The sequence below is a fragment of the Chionomys nivalis genome, chromosome 20 (assembly GCF_950005125.1).
Source record: "Chionomys nivalis chromosome 20, mChiNiv1.1, whole genome shotgun sequence".
Classification (NCBI taxonomy): domain Eukaryota; kingdom Metazoa; phylum Chordata; class Mammalia; order Rodentia; family Cricetidae; genus Chionomys; species Chionomys nivalis.
The window spans coordinates 33,434,047-33,453,318 of record NC_080105.1 but is presented as its reverse complement, the minus strand read 5'-3'; the positions used below and the strand labels follow the sequence as shown (position 1 = coordinate 33,453,318).

Genomic DNA, 19,272 nt, shown 5'->3' with positions numbered 1-19,272 from the left:
AAACATCATATTTTTTCGAAACAAAACAAAATGAAGATCACTGAGTTCAATTTGTGTAGGTTGATACCTCCTGAGCTTGGGGCCAGTCCTGGAGTATGATTTATTTTACCAGAGTCACTTCATTAAAGAAATTTGACTTTCTATCTCCCACAAGCTATTAATTGACACTGTCTTCTTTGCAAGGAGTGTATGTCATTTCCACCTCCCTTCTTCCATGCTTGGACTTTGTCTAACTAGAGTTTGTGTAGGTCTTGAAGCTACTGTCACATTCTCTTGTACTGTTCATACATTTCTTCCCATAGCAGTGCCCACCGTCAGGGCAGGGCCTACCATTAGACACGTACACATCTTCAGGACATTTACTTGAATTTCCATAGCACCACTCCAGAAGGTCACATTCATTGCGTTTTGCTCTACAAACTGTGCCTGATGACATGAACTGACAATTTTTACAACAAAGCCCTCTAGCACAGTCAGCATTGGGTTTCAGGGCACAGTTATCTTGGCAACATGGATCTTTTAAACACAACTGGAGAGTTCCACAGTCACACTCCTCTCCATTTTCAACCACACCATTTCCGTATCTCGTCAACACGACGATATCCTGTTTATTTGGGGAAGCATGCAAACAGGCCTTTGTGTAAGTTGTTTGAAAATATCTATCAAAACTGCAGTTGCTAAATGTCACGTCGTCACCTTTCATTGGATACATTATACAGGATTTTCTACCACATGTACATGTATCTTTACTTTCATCGTGGAGCATACCCAAATTATGGCCCAACTCATGTGACACTGTCTGGGCAAAGCTAGTCACTGTCGGACCCCTGAAAATCTCAATGCCACACTTAAAATCAGAGTGACAAACACCGCCAACATAGACCATGCCAGTTGATATGCCATATGGGTAATTTACTAAAAGATGCCCAACGTCATGACGGACACGATGATCAAGGTTCTGTTTCTTCCAGGTGCAAAATCTTCTTAGAAGAGGTGCCAATTTTGTTTCCACATCTATAAGATTTTCTTTATTCCATATCTCAAGGGCCATTAAAACAATCACAACTTCCAATGGAGAAAAATAGACATTTATTACGTTTAGAACAGTGATTACATCCTCATGCACTTGTGAAACGTTCCTGTCCCGATAAACAAATTGATGATTGTCTACCACTATTGTAAATTCCACTGTAAGTCCACTGGTCCACCAGCCAGGACTGCTGCTCTGCCTCAATGTGAAAGCATCACCTTGAACTTTTAGTTGCTGTGCAATTTCTTCTTCTGTTAAGCCACATCCCATGGGAAATGATTCTGTCTCTCTACTGTCCATCTTGTAAATCAGATGTTCAAATGTGGAAAAAAAGTTCTTGGGCTTTATTTTATAAGCTGTGCCATTTATTTGCAGTGATCCTAGAAGGCCCCCAAAGCAGGTGGTAACAGCCACCATGGATTCTGGATCTGCATCAATATAGCCATGATAATAGCAGTCATTCTGCACAAAAGGCTGGTCTTCAAGAAGAGCACCTTGGTCAGTGTAGGGGAACACAGAAAGATGTTTGGATACGAAGTTCCTCTTGGACTTCATGGAGATAATGTGTCTCTGACCCTCAATATACAGGCTATAAGACAGCCATCTTGGAGGCCTAGTGTCTTGGCTAGTATCAGTGACCCTCAAGGGTATCACCACTTCTGGTGGACTGCTGTTTGTTCAAAATGCCAAGATAGTGTCCATAAAGATAGGAAGAGCCATGTTGAAACCAAACCCACAGGAAAGTGATCTTCACATGTACCAGTGTCTCAAGCAAAGTTGTCATGAGAGCAACGAAGTGTTGGAAAGAGGCTCTGCTTTTTGAGTTCACCTTTTACCGTGGTTGTCTACAGCACGGACTTGTAATGATCTGTCCTCTGGCAGCTTCAGTCCATTAGAACAGCAGCATTAAAGGAAAGAGGAACAAAAAAACAAAAATATGCATGAGTAAACCATGACTACATCAGGATAGAAGAAAAAAAGTAAGACATGGCCAAATATAGATCAGCATTTGGCCAAGGTGTGACTTAATACATTGCTTTGGCTTTGCCCTTCAATATTTTAAAACATGATTTATTTTGAAAGTTGCTTGCTTGTGTGTGTGTGTTTGTGTTCATTTCTGTCTGTGTGTGCTCAGATGCATGAGGATACCAGTGGATACCAAGGAAGGCATAGGCTACTCTGGAAAGAGGGTAAATATTATTATAAGCTGCCTACTGTAGGTACTAAAATCCCAACTTCAGTTTTCTGAAAGAACAGCAAGTTCTCTAAACCAGTGAGCCATTTCTCCAACCCCCTGCTTTATAGTTGTGGTAAAGCACAGTCAGATTGCTGTGGGTGTATAGAATAATAATTGATTCAGGCTGAAAAAATTTCTTAACTGAGATAAAGGACTCAAAGCTTCTATCGATTTTTAAAATATACATTTGTGGACATTTTCATAAAAATTGCTTTAAAGAGTACTAATGGGAATCTGAAGAGACTCTTAGCATATTCATGCCAGCATAGAATAAGTATCAATACTTTTACATTTTAAAGAATGAATTATTTAGTTATATTAAAAAATTATTTTTTAAAGATACAGAATCATTGATTATTCATGGCCATTAATATGTATCTCATGGAATAAACCACTAACTTTCCTTTCTCCTTCTAACGCCCTCAAATTGCAAACTCATTGTCAAAGTATCAGTTGTCCTTCTAAATAATATCTGTCTGCTATGACATGTACCATTGCTTGCTAAAACAAACACTAGTAAAACTGAAGCAGTTTTACTTGGATCCTGGGATGCTGAATTGAAACTCAAGCATGCTCATATTGCATTATTTCTTTTTTTATTTTTTTATTGAAAAAATTTCTGCCTCCTCCCCGCCTCCCATTTCCCTCCCCGTCCTCCCACTCCTCTCCCCACTCTTCTTCCCCTCCCCCCACTCCATTCCCCCTCCCTCTTGCTTCTGAAGAGCAGTCCGGATTCCCTGCCCTGCGGGAAGTCCAAGGTCCTCCCACCTCCATCCCGGTCCAGGAAGGTGAGCATCCAAACAGGCTAGGCTCCCACAAAGCCAGTTCATGCAATAGAATCAAAACCCAGTGCCATTGTCCTTGGCTTCTCATCAGCCCTCAACTGAGGAGATGGAACCTGAAATGACCCTATCCTATAGCCACACTGATGAATATCTTGCATATCACCATAGAACCTTCATCTGGCGATGGATGGAGATAGAGACAGAGACCCACACTGGAGCACCGGACTGAGCTCCCAAGGTCCAAATGAGGAGCAGAAGGAGGGATAACATGAGCAAGGAAGTCAGAACCGCGAGAGGTGCAGTGGGGCTTATCTATTGGGAGCTCACCAAGGCCAGCTGGACTGGGACTGAATAAGCATGGGATAAAACCGGACTCTCTGAACATGGCATTATTTCTTAAGAAAAAATTATTTTCAAAGTTGCTGGCCACATAGAGTGAAATGAAGACTAAAATTGTCTGTGGAGGTAACAGTAAAGATGGGGAGATACTGAAGAGCCTCCAGACATAAAAAGTCAATCACTAACCCAAATCCTCCAGACATAAAAAGTCAATCACTAACCCAAAGCTCATTTGATTAATTTAAGCATACCATAACTATTCTTTCTCTATTTTCTTTTTGAATTCCCAAGATTGTGCCTGTCATCCCCATTGTTAAGCTCTAGACTAACTATGACTGAGTATATTTTTCAACTCTAGACAGGAGGTACTTGTCACACACAGTTCAACCTGAAGGCCCAAGTCCCTAAGAAGAATTTTTCTCAAATACTCCTATGTATGTAAACAATTTTCCTTTAATTTTTTACTTTTCTTCAATAATACCCAGGCTTCTCAAATAAACATTGTTTTTGCTTTTTACAAGTTGATATTATTAACTTTAGCAATGGTAGTTTAAATTATAAAACACAGACATTTTTATATGGTATTTATTTATACTTCTTGTGTAGTGGTATCTACAGAGGTATATGTATGTATATGGTGTGTTATATGGTATAGGAATGTACTATGTGTGTTGGGTATTTCTTCACATGCTGGGGCACATATGTTGAGGATATGTGAGGGTGTGTAGGTGTACTTGTACACATGATTTGGCGCAAGTGCCAGTGTGCATGACATATATCTAGGTAGCAGAAGTGAACATAAGGTTTTGCTTCTCAGGCTCCACCCACCTTAGTTTTGAGACAAAGTCTTCTCTTGAACCTGGACCAACCTAGTAAATGCAAATACCAATAAATAAGTCCAGTGGATGGCCTGACTCTATTGTTAAGTTGGGAGCATAACCCCAGCTCCCGGCATCCATCCCAGCCCCCTGGCCTGTGAGTTGTTTTGGTCTGGACTCCAAATCCCAGCATGCCATATCCTGAACCCTCCCTAAGGGAGGGTCAGGACCGCTCCCACAGGGTATTTAAGTGGGTTCCCAGAGGTTCCTGTTCCGGGTTTTGATGTGCTCCTGCTTTCCTGTCTCCCCGGCCATGCACTCGGCCATTCTAGAATGCTGTATTTAATAAAACGATGAACATTTTAATTTGGTTTGATCTCACCTAATTGGATTTCTTTGTGCTGGTGGAGTCACTCGTTTAAGAATTCTTTGCTAACATCTACCTCTCCAGTTTTGGGATTAGTAGCACATACCCCCTTGCATGCCTTTTAAGAGGTATATTAGGAACCAAACTCCGTCCTTGTGTCTGCGCAGCGAGTGTTTTACCAACTGAACGATCTCAGTGACGCTCCATAGATGTCTTTAAGGTGGCAAGTATGCCAGATTGCTTGGAGGAAGTAATCAAGTAGGTAAGCAGAAGTATAACCACACAGAGTGCCAAGAACATGGAAGGAAAGGTTCAGAAAGAGACATGTGAAGACATTATCACGGAACTGATTAAAATTCTGACACACTGTCACTGTGCGTCACTGTCTTGATATAGACTTGATAATTATTAGAGAGCGTAGACTCGTGCCATAACATAAAGAATTATTCATCACTACCATGGCACTGTTGAAATTGCACCAACCTAAGTTTGTCAGAATTTAATTCACAGATTTCATTACAGAAGTATGTGACAGAAACATAAACTTGAAGCAATATTTGAACTAGACCATGTTACTTTACTCTCTCAATTATCCCAGAGCCGTCAAACCCTGAGAAAATAGAATATTTTCATACAAAAGGTGGCACAGCACCATAGTGATAGTCCTTAGGTTAAAATAGCATGTGCCATCTTTTATCCATTATCAACAGAGCTTTATCAGTGCATAAATTATTAGCCAGTTACCGCCCAGTCTCTCTCTCATTAAGACTATATTTTAACAAGTTAAAATCTGTTTATATTCACCTGATACAAAAGAAGAAAGGATGAAATGGCAAAGTACATTGCCGCTTTCTATGTATAGATAATTGGAAAAGAATTATGGGAAGTTCGAGCATAAGCATATACTAATTATTTATGCTTTTCTTTAAAAACTTACCAACTGGTGAAGGGATGTTCATGATCCTTTCTCAGTGTGGCTTTCTTCATGACTCATTTGTCATATCCATCTTCTGAGCAGAGACTTTTATTTGAGACCTCACATGACAAATAGGATGTAAGTTCTCTCTTTTGTTTGTCATGGAGCAAATTCTAAATTTATTTATATTGTGCCTAGCAACAAGAATGTCCCAGCTTACAGAACATGACAACTAACTGAGCTGCTTCCCAACTCTGCCTACATCTCCTCAACCAAATTTATTCTCAAAATCAGTGAATCTGAATAACTCATCCTTGTTTGCTATGCTCCAATAACTATAATCTAAATAAATTTCATTTCCTCACCTCTCTTCCTATTCCTCTTAAATATGGTCAAAATAAGCTTATGTTCTATATTTTTTGTTCATATTACAGACCTTGTTCATGTTTATTTCCTCAATATTGAAGTATGTTATAGAACACTGAAAGTATTTCAAGTCCCGGAAAAATTATTCTACTCTCATTACTAAATAGTCTGAACAACTGACTGTCCACCATTTCTTGTTATCCTTCTCAGGTCAGTGAACACCATTGCACTTCTGCATGTGCAGAAGCCTTTTCTTTTTCATGGAACCATCATACAAAAGAAAAAGTAAAGTAAAAAAGAATGTAGGGCAATGAGTAAAACAATAGTGTAGGGGTGACTTAAAACTGCCAGTTATAGACTGATAATAACTGAAAATACAGCAATCTAAGATGAGCGCACTTAAAATCCTGTATGGTACAAATGATAGAAACAGGTGTAGTCACTTTTTCTGAAGAGTTTTAATATCTATGTGTTATTTCTGCCAGTGCATTCATTCCCCTGCTGCTTTACATGCAGAGCTACTCTGTTTCACACATTGTTTACAGCTTCCATCACAATTAACTGTTAATAGGACCTAATTTGATCACACAGTTCTATTTTCCTGATTAAGTTTTGATAACTTCCTTTGTAAGTAACACAAACTTAAACAACAGATATTCATTGTCTGGTAGCCTGGGAGGCCATAATCCCAATACTATGTGTCCTCTGAACCATACATTTTCTGATGTTGCTAAGGGATGATTGATTTCATGATTTTTCTTCAGGTTCTGGTAATTCCCTATATTTTGGAAGCATATAGTTAATCTTCACAAGGAATTCCGTGTGTTCAATTTTATGTCATGAACCTATATTTACATCATATGCTATGGCTAGGAGAAATCCCATTCTGAGTCAAAGTTATATATGATAAAAATGATGTTATTAAAGAATTTTTATTAGAAATAGATATATGCAGCTATACAAAAAATAACATGCAAACTAAATATTTACAAATCAATAGGAAAGAAGTGGCAATAAACAAAGTTAGGGTACATTAATGTACCATATCCAGCAATATATTAACTATTTGGATAGAAATTCAATAGGCAAATAACTATAGGCTTTTAGAGCAACAGTATAAAGCAAACTTATGATAACTGATAACCTATTATATAACGAAATATACAAACATAACAGTAACACCAAAGAAAAAAAGCTAATATTTTGAGAAGCTGGTGGTGGTGGTGGTAATATGAGAAGTTGTTGGAAAAGGAAAGGGGAGAATTATATAATTATACTTTGAATTTCTTTTAAAAAGGACTCAAGGGCTAGAGAGATGGCTCAGTTGTTAAGAGCATTGCCTGCTCTTCCAAAGGTCCTGAGTTCTATTCCCAGCAACCACATAGTGGCTCACAACCATCTGTAAAGAGGTCTGGTGCCCTCTTCTGGCCTTCAGGCATACACACAGACAGAATATTGTATACATAATAAATAAATAAATAAATAAATAAATAAATAAATATTTAAAAAGGACTCAAGGTTTGGTCCTTTTTAAAGGGTTGGGAAGTGGAGGTAATTTGATGAGGAATTGGGGATGTACAAAGAATCAAAACACATCAAATGAAATTCTCAAATAAATAACAAAAATATATAATTTTAGAAAAGTTTCCAAATGAAATAGAAGACACTAAAAGCTGGGAAGAACTGCAACCTTATGGATATAAAGGATTAGTACTGTGAAACATCAATACTACCAAAAATAATCCATAGATTCAAGGCCATCCTCATCAAAATTCCAGTAGCATTCATGCCATAAATAGAAAATACAGTTTTGAAATTCATATGTACACACAAAGAGCTTGTGTGACCAAAACCGTTCTGAACAATAGGAATAGCGCTGGAGCTGTCACCAGAATTTATTTCGAGTTCCACTTCAGAGCTATTGTAACAAAACTATCAGGGTACTGAGACATAAACAGACATGTAGATCAATGAAATAGAAGAGAAGTCCCATATATAAACCCATGCATGTCTAGATATGTGATTTTGAGCAAAGATGCAAAAAATATGCATTTCAGAAAAAGACTGTCTATTTATAAATGGTGCTGGGAAAAACTGAATATCCCCATGTAGAATGAAGTTAGATTCTTATCTCATTTTGTGCAAGAATTAACTCCAAATATTTAGTGTAAGTCATGCCGTTCTGAAGCTGCCAGAGGAAAATGTAGGAAGAACAATTTAAAATATGGATATAGGCAAGACTTTCTGAATAAGATTGTGGTCACTCGGGATGTATTGTCAGTGTTTGACCAATGGGACATCACTATACTCGAAACTTTCTTTGTAGGAAATGCAGCACATAATGAGTGAAGAGACAGATTTCAGAATAAACGACTATTTCTGGTAGTTATTAATTTGTCAAAGAATTAAAATGCAGTATATTGAAATAATTAAAAAGTAAAACTATTGATTAAACATCACAATCAAATCATGTGTTAATAAAATGAATCTAATTGAAACAGAAACAGCTAATATAGACATGAAAATAAAAAGACCCAGCCTTCCTAAGGATCAGAGAAATTAAACTAAACCTATATTGAGATTCCTCCTCATCCCAGTCATAGTGATAGTCATGAAGAAAATAACAACAGATGTTGGTAAGTTTGTGGATATAAAATTACCCTTCCATACCAAGTGGTAGAATGTAAACTAGTCCAGTGACTATGGAATTCAGGAAGGAGTTCCTTTGTAAACAATGCTAAAGAAAGGGACAGGGGAGAAAGATGTCTCTGCAGTTAAAGGAGCTCCCTGCTTTTCTAGAGGGCCTGATATCATCAGTTCACAGCACCTTTGTCAGGCTGCTTATAACCAACCACCTCTAATTGCAGCTCCCGAAGTTGTGATGCCCTCCTCCTGGCCTCTGAGAGCATCTGCTCCCATGGGGCGTACTTACAGAGACACAAGCACATATATACACTAAAACAATTGCTGTGGAAGAATGCTCTTCTGTCCTGTAAAGATTTGTCACTCGTGTTGGTTTAATAAGACACTGATTGGCCAGTAGCCAAGCAGGAAGTATAGATGGGGCAGACTCGGATGATTCTGGGAAGAGGAAAGACAGTCAGTCACTAGCTAGATATAGAGGAAGCAAGACAAGAATGCTTCACTAAAAAAGGTACCAGGCCATGTGGCTAAAAACGTAGATAAGAATTATGGGTTAATTTAAGTTATAAGAACTACTCAATAATAGCCCTGAATTAATAGGTCAAACAGTTTATAATTAATATAAACCTCCATGTGTTTCTTTGGGACTGAACGACTGCAAGATTAGGTAGGACAGAAACATGTATTTATAAACAACAACAAAACCACCCTAAAAGTAGATCTACCATATAACCCAATTCTACCACTTCTAATATTTTTGCATCTGAAACTGTCACAAGAATACTTGCACACTAATCTTTTCTTATCTACCAAAGCAAAGCTACAGAATAAACGTAAGAGGCCAAGAATAGAGGAATTATGGAATATGTATACATATAATGGAATATATTTTAGCCAATAACAATGAAGTTATTTCACTTCCAGGATGATTAATACAATTTAATATATTCTTATTATGCGAATAAAGTCACTCCCATAGAGTAAAATATCTTAGTTTTTTTTCTTATATATGTCTCCTAGATTTTTTATAAATATATAAAATTGTTTAGATATGTATATATACACACACATATATATATAATGTGAATATTTGTAAACACATATATTACACAAATATAGAATAAAAAATTTCTAGGGATAAAAAAGTGATAATTGCATGGGGAAGGGTGAGTATATTCAATTTACAATATATGCTTATAAGAAAATATTTTATGTCACACTATACAATGTACATTGAATATATACAAATAAAAAACTTTAAATTTGGTTATTTCATTCCATTGATTATGCATCTTCAATTACTTTCTTTCATACTTAAAATAATATTCAAAAATTTTATATAAAGCTTTCAGGCTTTAATTGAGTCCTTGATAATGGTAGCATTACCACCTCATCTTAAGGTAAAGTCTAACTCTCTCTCTAATTTTTGGTCACAATAAACTTTAATTGAAGCATGATTTATATAATCATAGATTGTTCTTTCCTTCTAGAACACTCTTCTACCCACAATTTTCCCAATTGTCTCTTCAGAAGGAGCTTTGCTTTTTTTTTTACCAGAGTTATATAATCAAATTAAAATACATAATTACAATATGATATGTATGTGTAATATATCCCATACTAGATACTCTGCACAAGGTATTTATATCTTCAGTTTACATCTGATTAATTGAATTGAGAAGCAACTTCCTACAAGTAGTTACGGATGATGACAGCCCATCTGCCATCAGAATGGTTGCTTAAGATTTGTCATCACTTCTTTGAGCCCTTGGAAAACCTGACCCACCTGGTTTCAAGGTCTGGGTTCTCAAAGTTTTCTCCTATTTTCACTCATCTGTTTTTGTAAACTCATAGTAGTATCTGAAAAATTTTGTTAGTAGTAATATTGATAGCAGAAAGTCCAGTGAGACTCTGATGTTGTTTCTGTAGATACTTAAAAAGATGCTGCTTTGATAATATATAAATGCCTTTGTCCTAGAGGTTAGAACATAAGGATAGGTACTGCTCATTTATTTAAAGAATCATGGATTGTTTTAAAAGGTAAATTGTTTATCTACATTTCTTAGATGATACCATTAAAATAAAAGTTTGTCAACAAATGGTTAGTTGTCGTTTTTTTTTGTATTCTAAATATTTTAGAATAAAAGTCATTGTAAGGACAAAAATGTATTTACTATTAAAAGTAACATTGTGGTATCTTTCCTGAAGAAAAAAAAAAGTCCTCATTGTCATCTCTAATGACAGAGTTTCATGTTAGTGATATTTATGTGATTTTTGTCTTTAATAGTCTCAATTTTTAAAATATAAATAGATGGCTGTTCCTCATTTATTTTGCTATAATTGGTATTTATTTTAAAAGATACAGCTTAAGAGTTAGCTGAAGGGATTAAAAAAACTGGTCCAGAAGGGTTTTGAGTCCCTGACCCTGTAGAGTTGAAAGTGAACTATTTGGCACATGAATATGTTTGTTTATTAAAGTTTCCCTAAAGCTTATCAGCTAGAATTTCTTTTTTATTCTTTGACAGTTTCATTCTTGTACATAATTTTAGTTATTTTCATTGCCTGTTTTCCTCCCTCCTCCCACATAAACTTTTCCCCCATAAGTTTTCCATACCGTATCTTTGTGTGTGTGTGTGTGTGTGTGTGTGTGTAAGACTCACTGAGTTCAATAATTGTTGATTGCATGCGCCTGGGTGGGAGGTTATTTACTGGAACTCAAGCAACTTTTTGTTAGTTACATACTGAAGAAACTGACATGCTCTCCCCCAGGAACTATTAACAGACAATAGTACATGTGATGCTGAGGGGCCCAATCATATGAGATACTGCATATATTCTCACCTGTAGGGACCTAATGAGCACCGTGGTTTTGCCCTGTCCAGAAGAAAGCTGTACATTGCTCATTTTGAGCATCTCCACAGCTTTTGGCTCTTACATTCTTTCCTCTGCCTCTACCGTGAGGTTCCTGGAGTCCTCAAGAAGACTCTTTATGTCCTATTTAAGGCTCAGCACTCCACCGTCATTTGTTTTCAGCACTTTGGCCACTTGTGAGTTTCACATTGACCAGTGCTTGAAGTAGTAAGAAGCTCCTCTGTGAAGGCTGAGCACACGGGTCTACAGACATCAATGTGGATGTCTAGAAGGCCTTTGACAAAATGTTCATCTTGCAAAACGACAGCAGTAGTTTTCCCTCTAGGGACAAACCTTCCTCAGGCACAGATTATCATCCAGGTTACGTTCTTGCCAGGTGCCTTAAGGCATGTTGGAAGGTAGTCAGTAGGAAGAATAGATTCAAAATATATGTAATGAACATATTCTATGAATTTGAAGTCTCATTATAGTCATCAGATCGGTACACTTACTTTCTTTTACCACAGCTATGTTGCAGATAACACAATCCCAGTAGTTTTCAGAGATTAGGCTTTAGACAGATCTCCTGGTAGCCAGACAGATAGGGAGAGGGGACATGGCTAGGTAATGAAGATAATAAACTTCCAAGATGTCCAGCTTTGTCTTTACTGTCCTGACCTGAAACAATAGCCTTGTAGCAAAAAAAAAAAAAAAAAAAAAAAAAAGTCTTATAGGCTATTTTCTATTTTCCTTCCCACCAAAAGGCTCCCTTATGATGGACAAATTCAAGGCACAATCAGGACATGCTACACTGCAGATGTGGGGTCAACAGCCATTCTATCTTTCTTCAAAGAGACCAACACTAAATTAGGATAGGAAAACTCTTCAGAGACTTTAAAAACCCTAGACCTTGAGTAGAGACTGGATTTTTCAGCTTTCTGAGCCCTGCCCCCATCCCCTGCTTTGCCAATGGTCAGTTTTTCTGTGAGTCTGCTCCTCATGCCTGTTTCTGCAGCATCACCAATTAGCACTTGTTAATTATGTTTGCTCCTGTTTGTGGCCTTTGAGCTTTCCCTGTTGCTACCTGACCTGCACCAGACTCTTTCTGCCTTTTAATTCTTTAACTGGCAATGAAAATAAACCCTGAACAAGCCCCTGAACTGCAAACTGCAACATTTTCTTTATTTCTCTCTTTTCTTTTTCCTTCCTTCATTCTCTCTCTCTCTCTCACCATTGTACTGAGGATTTTATTGAAGTTTAGAGATAATCAAATTTCCCAAGCTTATTTAAGTGTCAGAATCCAAATATGAACTCAATTGCTTTATTTTGCTAGTTTACCTCCGTGCTATTTGCCAACCTATAATAACTTTTGAGCCTAGGCAAACGAGCTGACAATAAATAAATTTAGTGTATTTAGATTAACCACCAACCCTGGGAACAAATGAATACACTATGGAAGATAATCCAGATAGTGCCATAGTTATAACTTTAGCATTTATCTACTGTGATTTGAAAGACTCGTTGATTGATACAAGAAATTATAAGAAATAGATTATAGAGACCACTACCAGAAAACATAACTACCAGATCTTCTCTATTTCCTATACTTTTCCATCCTTTTATTCTGGGCTGGAGAGAAGACTCAGATTAAAAGTATTGATTACACTAAGAGGTCCTGAGTTCAATTCCCAGCAACCATGTGGTGGTTCACCGCCATCTAATGAGATCTGGTGACCTCTTCTGGCGTACAGGCAAACATGCAATATTTTCTTCTAACTCTGTGAAATAACAGTGAGACTGCGTTTCTTAATCTCACCAACACTTGAAAAATAGTCACTGTGTAAAATAATCACAAAGAAAAACAAATTTAGAAAGGACAAAGTAATGGATTTTATTCTTCATTCATAAAGACTTTGTTTTGTTTTAATTCTATACAGGTTTAAGAATAATTTGAAAATCATTAGAGAATGTTACTTGTAAATGTTATGCCCAAATCTACAAAGTCCCATATGTAAAAGCAAAGAGCCTTTATTTTAAGCAAGTTTGCAAACTTGGTCTCTCTCCACACATCCAACGTATTGGAATAAACGGAAAGTCCTGAGCTCAGTTAGAATTGGGTTTTTATAGTAGTAAAGGTGGGGGTGATGTGTTTCTGAGGTTATGATTGGCTGACATTTGTCCAGTGGTGTCCTGGTGAGTGTGTGCTGGCAGGTGACCCTATCTACAGCGGTTGGAATGCTAGGCATTTCTTTTTGATGGACTGTTTTTGGGTGATGCTTGGGTAATCTGTGGTTCTTCCTGAAGTCAGGTATTGCTTCAGGGTAAACTACTGAGATGTAGGCCTCCATTTAAATTTATTGATGGCTGAGTCCTACTCTGGCAGGTGATAATGGTTGGAAGAACTTCCTTTGAGTGACCTGCCCAAACTTAACTTATCATGGCTGGCTCCCACAGTAAACAGTGGTAAAATTGTTGGTGTATGTACATCATACATACTAAGGAGAAAAAACTAGTTAAAATATGAAAATTAAGTCAGTAATTTTTGTAGCAAAATTATTTATTTGCTCAATTAGTTATCATTCAGGCCAGCTTTTGATTTACCTATTTACCCTTAAGCATTCAAAGTTGGTCACTAAAGCAATTTTAACTTGACCTTGGGAAGACAGATTTAATGCTACAACTGTTAAAGATGCAAATATTCCCCGAATTATCACCTGCTGGGAATTCACTTTGCTTTCTATCTGCAGGAACAGACTCATAATAATGTGAATATTTAATCCTAATTATATTTGATGCTTAAGAAATCTACTTGTACACCGCAATTTCATAGACAGTGAGTAAATCTCACAGGACCAGGCCATGTGTTGAAATAACACACATAACACCCTCTAAAAGGATTCTAGAAATTAGCATTTAAAAGAACAAGTCATTCTGAAGCCAGCAGATGAATAGCTAAGGAAGCTGTTATTTTTCACATAGTTACACAGCATGACTTTCACATCCTATCTGAAGAATGTTCCTGCTGAGTTTCATGTCATCTGCTAACTAAATAAAAACTACTCTATGTTTAGCCAAACAAAGTCCAGTTGTTACCAAAAAGTTTTGAGAAGTGAAATCCACACTATATGCATAAATAATAATTTCTTTCCCACACATAGGAGAAGTATATAAGAAAACCAGTCACTCTCTCTGTCTGTCTGTCTTTCTCAGGGTCTCAGTACATAGCCCAGGATCTCTTTTGAACTCTTGATTCTCCTGCCTCAGCCTTTGGAATGTTGTTATAAGTATGTATCACTGCAAGCAGCTCACAAAAATTTTCTTTGAATAGAATTCTACTATGTTTTGGACTTGGCAGGACCTGAGGTTTTAATAATCAGCTGGCAATCGTAGCCAAAATCTTGACTTCTTCAATCAGCACATGTGTGCGCCATGGGGAGGTAAGAGTAGAATCACTAGTCTAGAGCAGAGGGATCCTGCTGTTGAGACTCTTCATCCTTCCCTTCTGATTCATTCAAGATGTCTTTATCTTAATACTTAGGTTTCTTTGTGGAATCTATGTGATTCTTTCAACGGGATTCTCTATTACCAAACTTGTGTGCACGTGGCATTTGTGCCATGGTCCTTTAGTGCTTGATTCATTATGGAGCTTTCTTATGGTTCTCCAAGTTTACTTTAAAAATACTTCTCAAGTGCCTATCTAATTTATCACCAATACCTACTAGTGTGGGAAGTGCTTCTGTATATGTGTTGCTTTTATTGGTTAATAAATAAGCTGCTTTTGGCCAATGGCTTAGCAGAATATAGCCAGGCTATATTCTCTCTCTCTCTCTCTCTCTCTATATATATATATATATATATATATATATATATATATATATATATATATATATTAGTTGCTTTTCATAATAAGAAAATATTAGAGACTATAACTTCATAGTGTGTATTCTGATTTGGTCTTCGATTACGTTCATTATTTATTTCTGATACTCATTTCTCACTATACATGCTTTGTGAATTTGTCCCAGGAACATCAAAATCTTAAATAATGTGGTTTTGGAAATAGGAATAAAACAGGTGCAGCCTGTGGATTTTCTTAAGTGTTCTTCTCATGCAGTCCTTGACCTGTTTCCAAAGGCTGATGCTTCCCAGCATTTCCGGGGTGCTTATGTAAAATAGAACACAGGAGCAATACATAGGTCCGTAGTACGGGTCTAGATTTCAGCTTCCACATTCTGTATTACTGTTGGCATCACTCTGAGTGATATTTTGAATCCTAAATGTCTTCCTAAGAGCCTCAGTTTTTAGTGTCCTCTCAAGCTGATTACAAACTTTTAGGGGAACTGGAACTTTTAGGCAGTGAGGTCCAGCTAGCAAAAGCAGGCCACAAGGGACAGGCCTTCAATCTCTATAGTTTAATGTCTTAAGCCACCTTTTGGAGTGACTTCTGCTGCAGTACAGCTATGACAGGTTTGTATGTTCCAGAGTAAGGGTGTATGAATTAGAAATGTTAGGTAGGAGGAACAGAGATATGAAAGAAATACAGATACGCAGGATAGTACCAGGAGGACAACTAAATGACCACTGAGTACTGGATCTGACTGGATTCATTTTTTACACACTTTTATATCCCAATACAAAAGTGGGGGAAGAAGGCAAAAGACTGCTTTAGCATGACACAAAGGACAACCAGAACAGTTCTTTGCTTCAGAACTTGAGACGTCAAGCCATTTTTTTCCTAGTAAAGAATTTGATGTCTTAGGCAGGATATATAGTGAACACATCCTAGACCAAGTATCTTATAGGCAGCCACTCCCTTTATCAAATCTCCTATTTTCAATGAAGGAGCTAGGGGTATGTTTGAATTCTCTGACCTTTGGTCAGGATGGAGCAGATCCACCTCTATGGACCCTCTTAATGTCCAAAGCATCCAGTAGCCACACCCTAGGTCATGGTGTGTAGCCACACCTGTTGTCAACAGCTTTGAAAGAGTAAAAATAAGCTCCAACTCTCTGACCTCCAGTCAAGGTGGAACAGGCTCATATTTGTGGGTCCCCATATCTTAGTTCCTGGTTCCTGCCTCATTCTATGCTTTCTGGTCTACCTCATGCTTTGTTACTGTGGGAGCCCACAGGAGTGGGTCAGCTCCAGCTTACTAAAGGTCAGAGATTTCAAACCTAGTCTTGCTCCTTCAGGGTTATATGACAGAAGATTTTCCCTAAGGTGTGGTTACTAACAAGATGTTTTGACCTAGGTTGTGGTAACTTGATGCTTTTGGAATTAAGAAGTTAATTATTTATTTGTTCTTTGTATCTTGGTAAAGAAATCTTTTGCCTTCCCGCTCCTTTTTTGGATTGGGGTATATAAAGTCTGTGACCCTTATATGTCTGTTACATCGACTTTAGGAAGGTATTCAATAGCATTTGGATGAAAGGATTTTGGGTAAAAATGAGGTTCTACAGGTACCCAGAGAAAAATCAATAGGAATACTAGAAACTGCCTATAAAGATACCTTTGCATCAGCCAAAGTCTGTGGAGAACTAAGTTTTCAGTTTAAGACAAATATAGGAATATTTCAGGGGTGCATTCTCTCATCAATACTCTTTAATATATTCCTGGAATTAATAATAACAACAGTGCTGGAGGATGAGGCGATAGGGCTTGCAGATAGGCGATGTGTGAAACAGCAACTTGCATTTCGCCAACAATACAGTACTACTTGCTGATAGCCCAAATGAGCTTCAGGCCATGGTAAATAAAGTGATGGAGGTAAGTGAAAACCTTGGTATGAAAGTAAACATCAAGAAGACTGAGATACAACACATGGGAAAGGCATAGACGGACTTTAACATTGTACTAAAAAATCAGAACCTCAAGCAAATAGTCAACTTTGTATATCTGGAAAGAAACCTTAGTTCACAGGAGGGAACTATTTCAGATGTCAAGAGGCTGATAGGAATAGTGAGGGCGGCATTCCAGGAGCTAGGAAAGGTTTGGTCAGCAAGAGACGTAACAACAACAACAAAATCACAGGTATATGAGTCTTAAGCTGCCTTCTTTACAACTCTGAAACCCGAACAATGAAACACTCCTCAGAACAGTGGCTGAATGTGTTAGAAATGGCGTGTCTCAGGAGGATTCTAGTTGTCAAACAAAGAGATAGGCTGTGCAATGATGACATTAAGAAAAACCTTCATCTACAGAAGGAAGGAAACTACAGGATATAGCAATGGCTCTTAAGATACTTCAGCCTTGTTATGAGAATGAATGGCAGAAAATACCCGAAGATAGCACTGCTTGGAGGAGTGTGTAGTAATAGGAGCAGCGGGCTGTGTCCCCAGCACCCGGCCGCCCGCATGGCTAGCTTTATACCCAAAATAATTACACGGAAACTGTATTCTTTTGAACACTGCCTGGCCCATTAGTTACAGCCTCTTATTGGCTAGCTCTTACATATTGATCTAACCCATTTCTAATATTCTGTGTAGTACCACGAGCTGGCTTACCAGGAAAGATCTTAACCTGCATCTGTCTGGAGTGGGAGAATCATGGCGACTGCCTGACTCAGCTTCTTTCTCCCAGAGTTCTGTTCTGTTTACTCCACCCACCTAAGGGTTGGCCTATCAAATGGGCCTAGACAGTTTTTTTTTATTAATTAACCAATGAAAGCAACAGATTAGAAAGAAATCACTCCCACATCAGGAGTGCACAGGATAAGGCGAAGAGGAAGGCCCAAAAAAGGTTGAAGAGACAGCATAAAAGAAGACTGTGGAACCTTGGGTACGACAATAACACAAGCATCTAGGACTGCCCAGGATAGGAGCAGCTGGAGAACCACCATCAATGTGCATGCTTAAACATTGCCAGGACATACATGATGATGAATGATGAAAAGGCTATGAGAAATAAACATGGGGCTGGTCTCAGTACTTACTGGATGCCCTCCCAACTCTATCTGTTGTCTGTTGTCTATTTCTTTCATAATCCTCACTCTTCCCCCCAAGCTCAGAGTTACTGTGAACAGACTTAAGGGGCACCACCTGTGTCTCAAGACACGTCTGGCCATCCATCTTCAACAAGCCAGTTAAAGGAGCCATATTCATAGTGCAAAATAGAAAAAAAGTAAATTCAAAGTGACCACATTGAGAAGAGGGACAAAGGGATCAATCTTCTAGGTTCTGAAGCGATATCAAAGTTCAAATAGAAAGCCAAGGTATATGTGCATCTAATGAGAACCAGTCAAGATGTAGCTCAATCCAACAATGAATACTCATTATTATATGGGTATCAATCCCATCCTGTAAGGTGGTTTAGCAAGTTGTTGCTCATGTGTACAATCTCTTTTAAGGAGACAAGCATTCTCTTTGGCTGGTGCTTTTTCTTTCTTCCAGAATGAGAGCCCTGTGGAAATTCCTACTTTGGGGGGAGGGGGGGCTCATTGTTTCAGGGGTCTGATAGTCTGATTGAGAGACACAAAAAAGAGAGTCTCTGTAGAATACTTTCATTTCTGGCAGGCCAGTTATACTGTCATGGGCTCACCCATGCTTCCCTGTCCATGAAAGTCTAAAATCCTATGTAACTGTGAGGTTAAATAAATATTTCTTCTTGTAAATGCTTTCTGTCTGTTGTTTTGTCTTAGCAATGGAAAAGTCATTAATACAACTTGGATCAACAGCAGCTTGCTTTTAAAATTCTGGACTTTGCAAGATGCTAGAAAGGAAATAGGATTTTTCTTCTATTTTTTTTTTTTATTAACATTCCATTGCAAAACTGTAAATCTGTATTCCCACTCCTCCACCTTAACCTCCTTCATGACAGACTTAGAGGCTTGTCCCAACCAGTGCAATTTTAAAAATATTTCAAAGTTTACTGAAAGTGCAAATAAACCTGCATTCAGGTAAAGCTACTCCATGTGCTCGTCATT

At 37.7% G+C, this 19,272-nt stretch overlaps 1 protein-coding gene across 1 annotated transcript; it reads right to left on the bottom strand.

Moving 5' to 3' along the window:
- Positions 1-229: 229 nt before the first annotated feature.
- On the bottom strand, positions 230-1,585 carry LOC130862616 (disintegrin and metalloproteinase domain-containing protein 25-like). Its single transcript, XM_057752330.1, has one exon. It carries the CDS (start codon positions 1,583-1,585, stop codon positions 230-232), a length of 1,356 nt encoding a protein of 451 aa, XP_057608313.1.
- Positions 1,586-19,272: the final 17,687 nt, after the last annotated feature.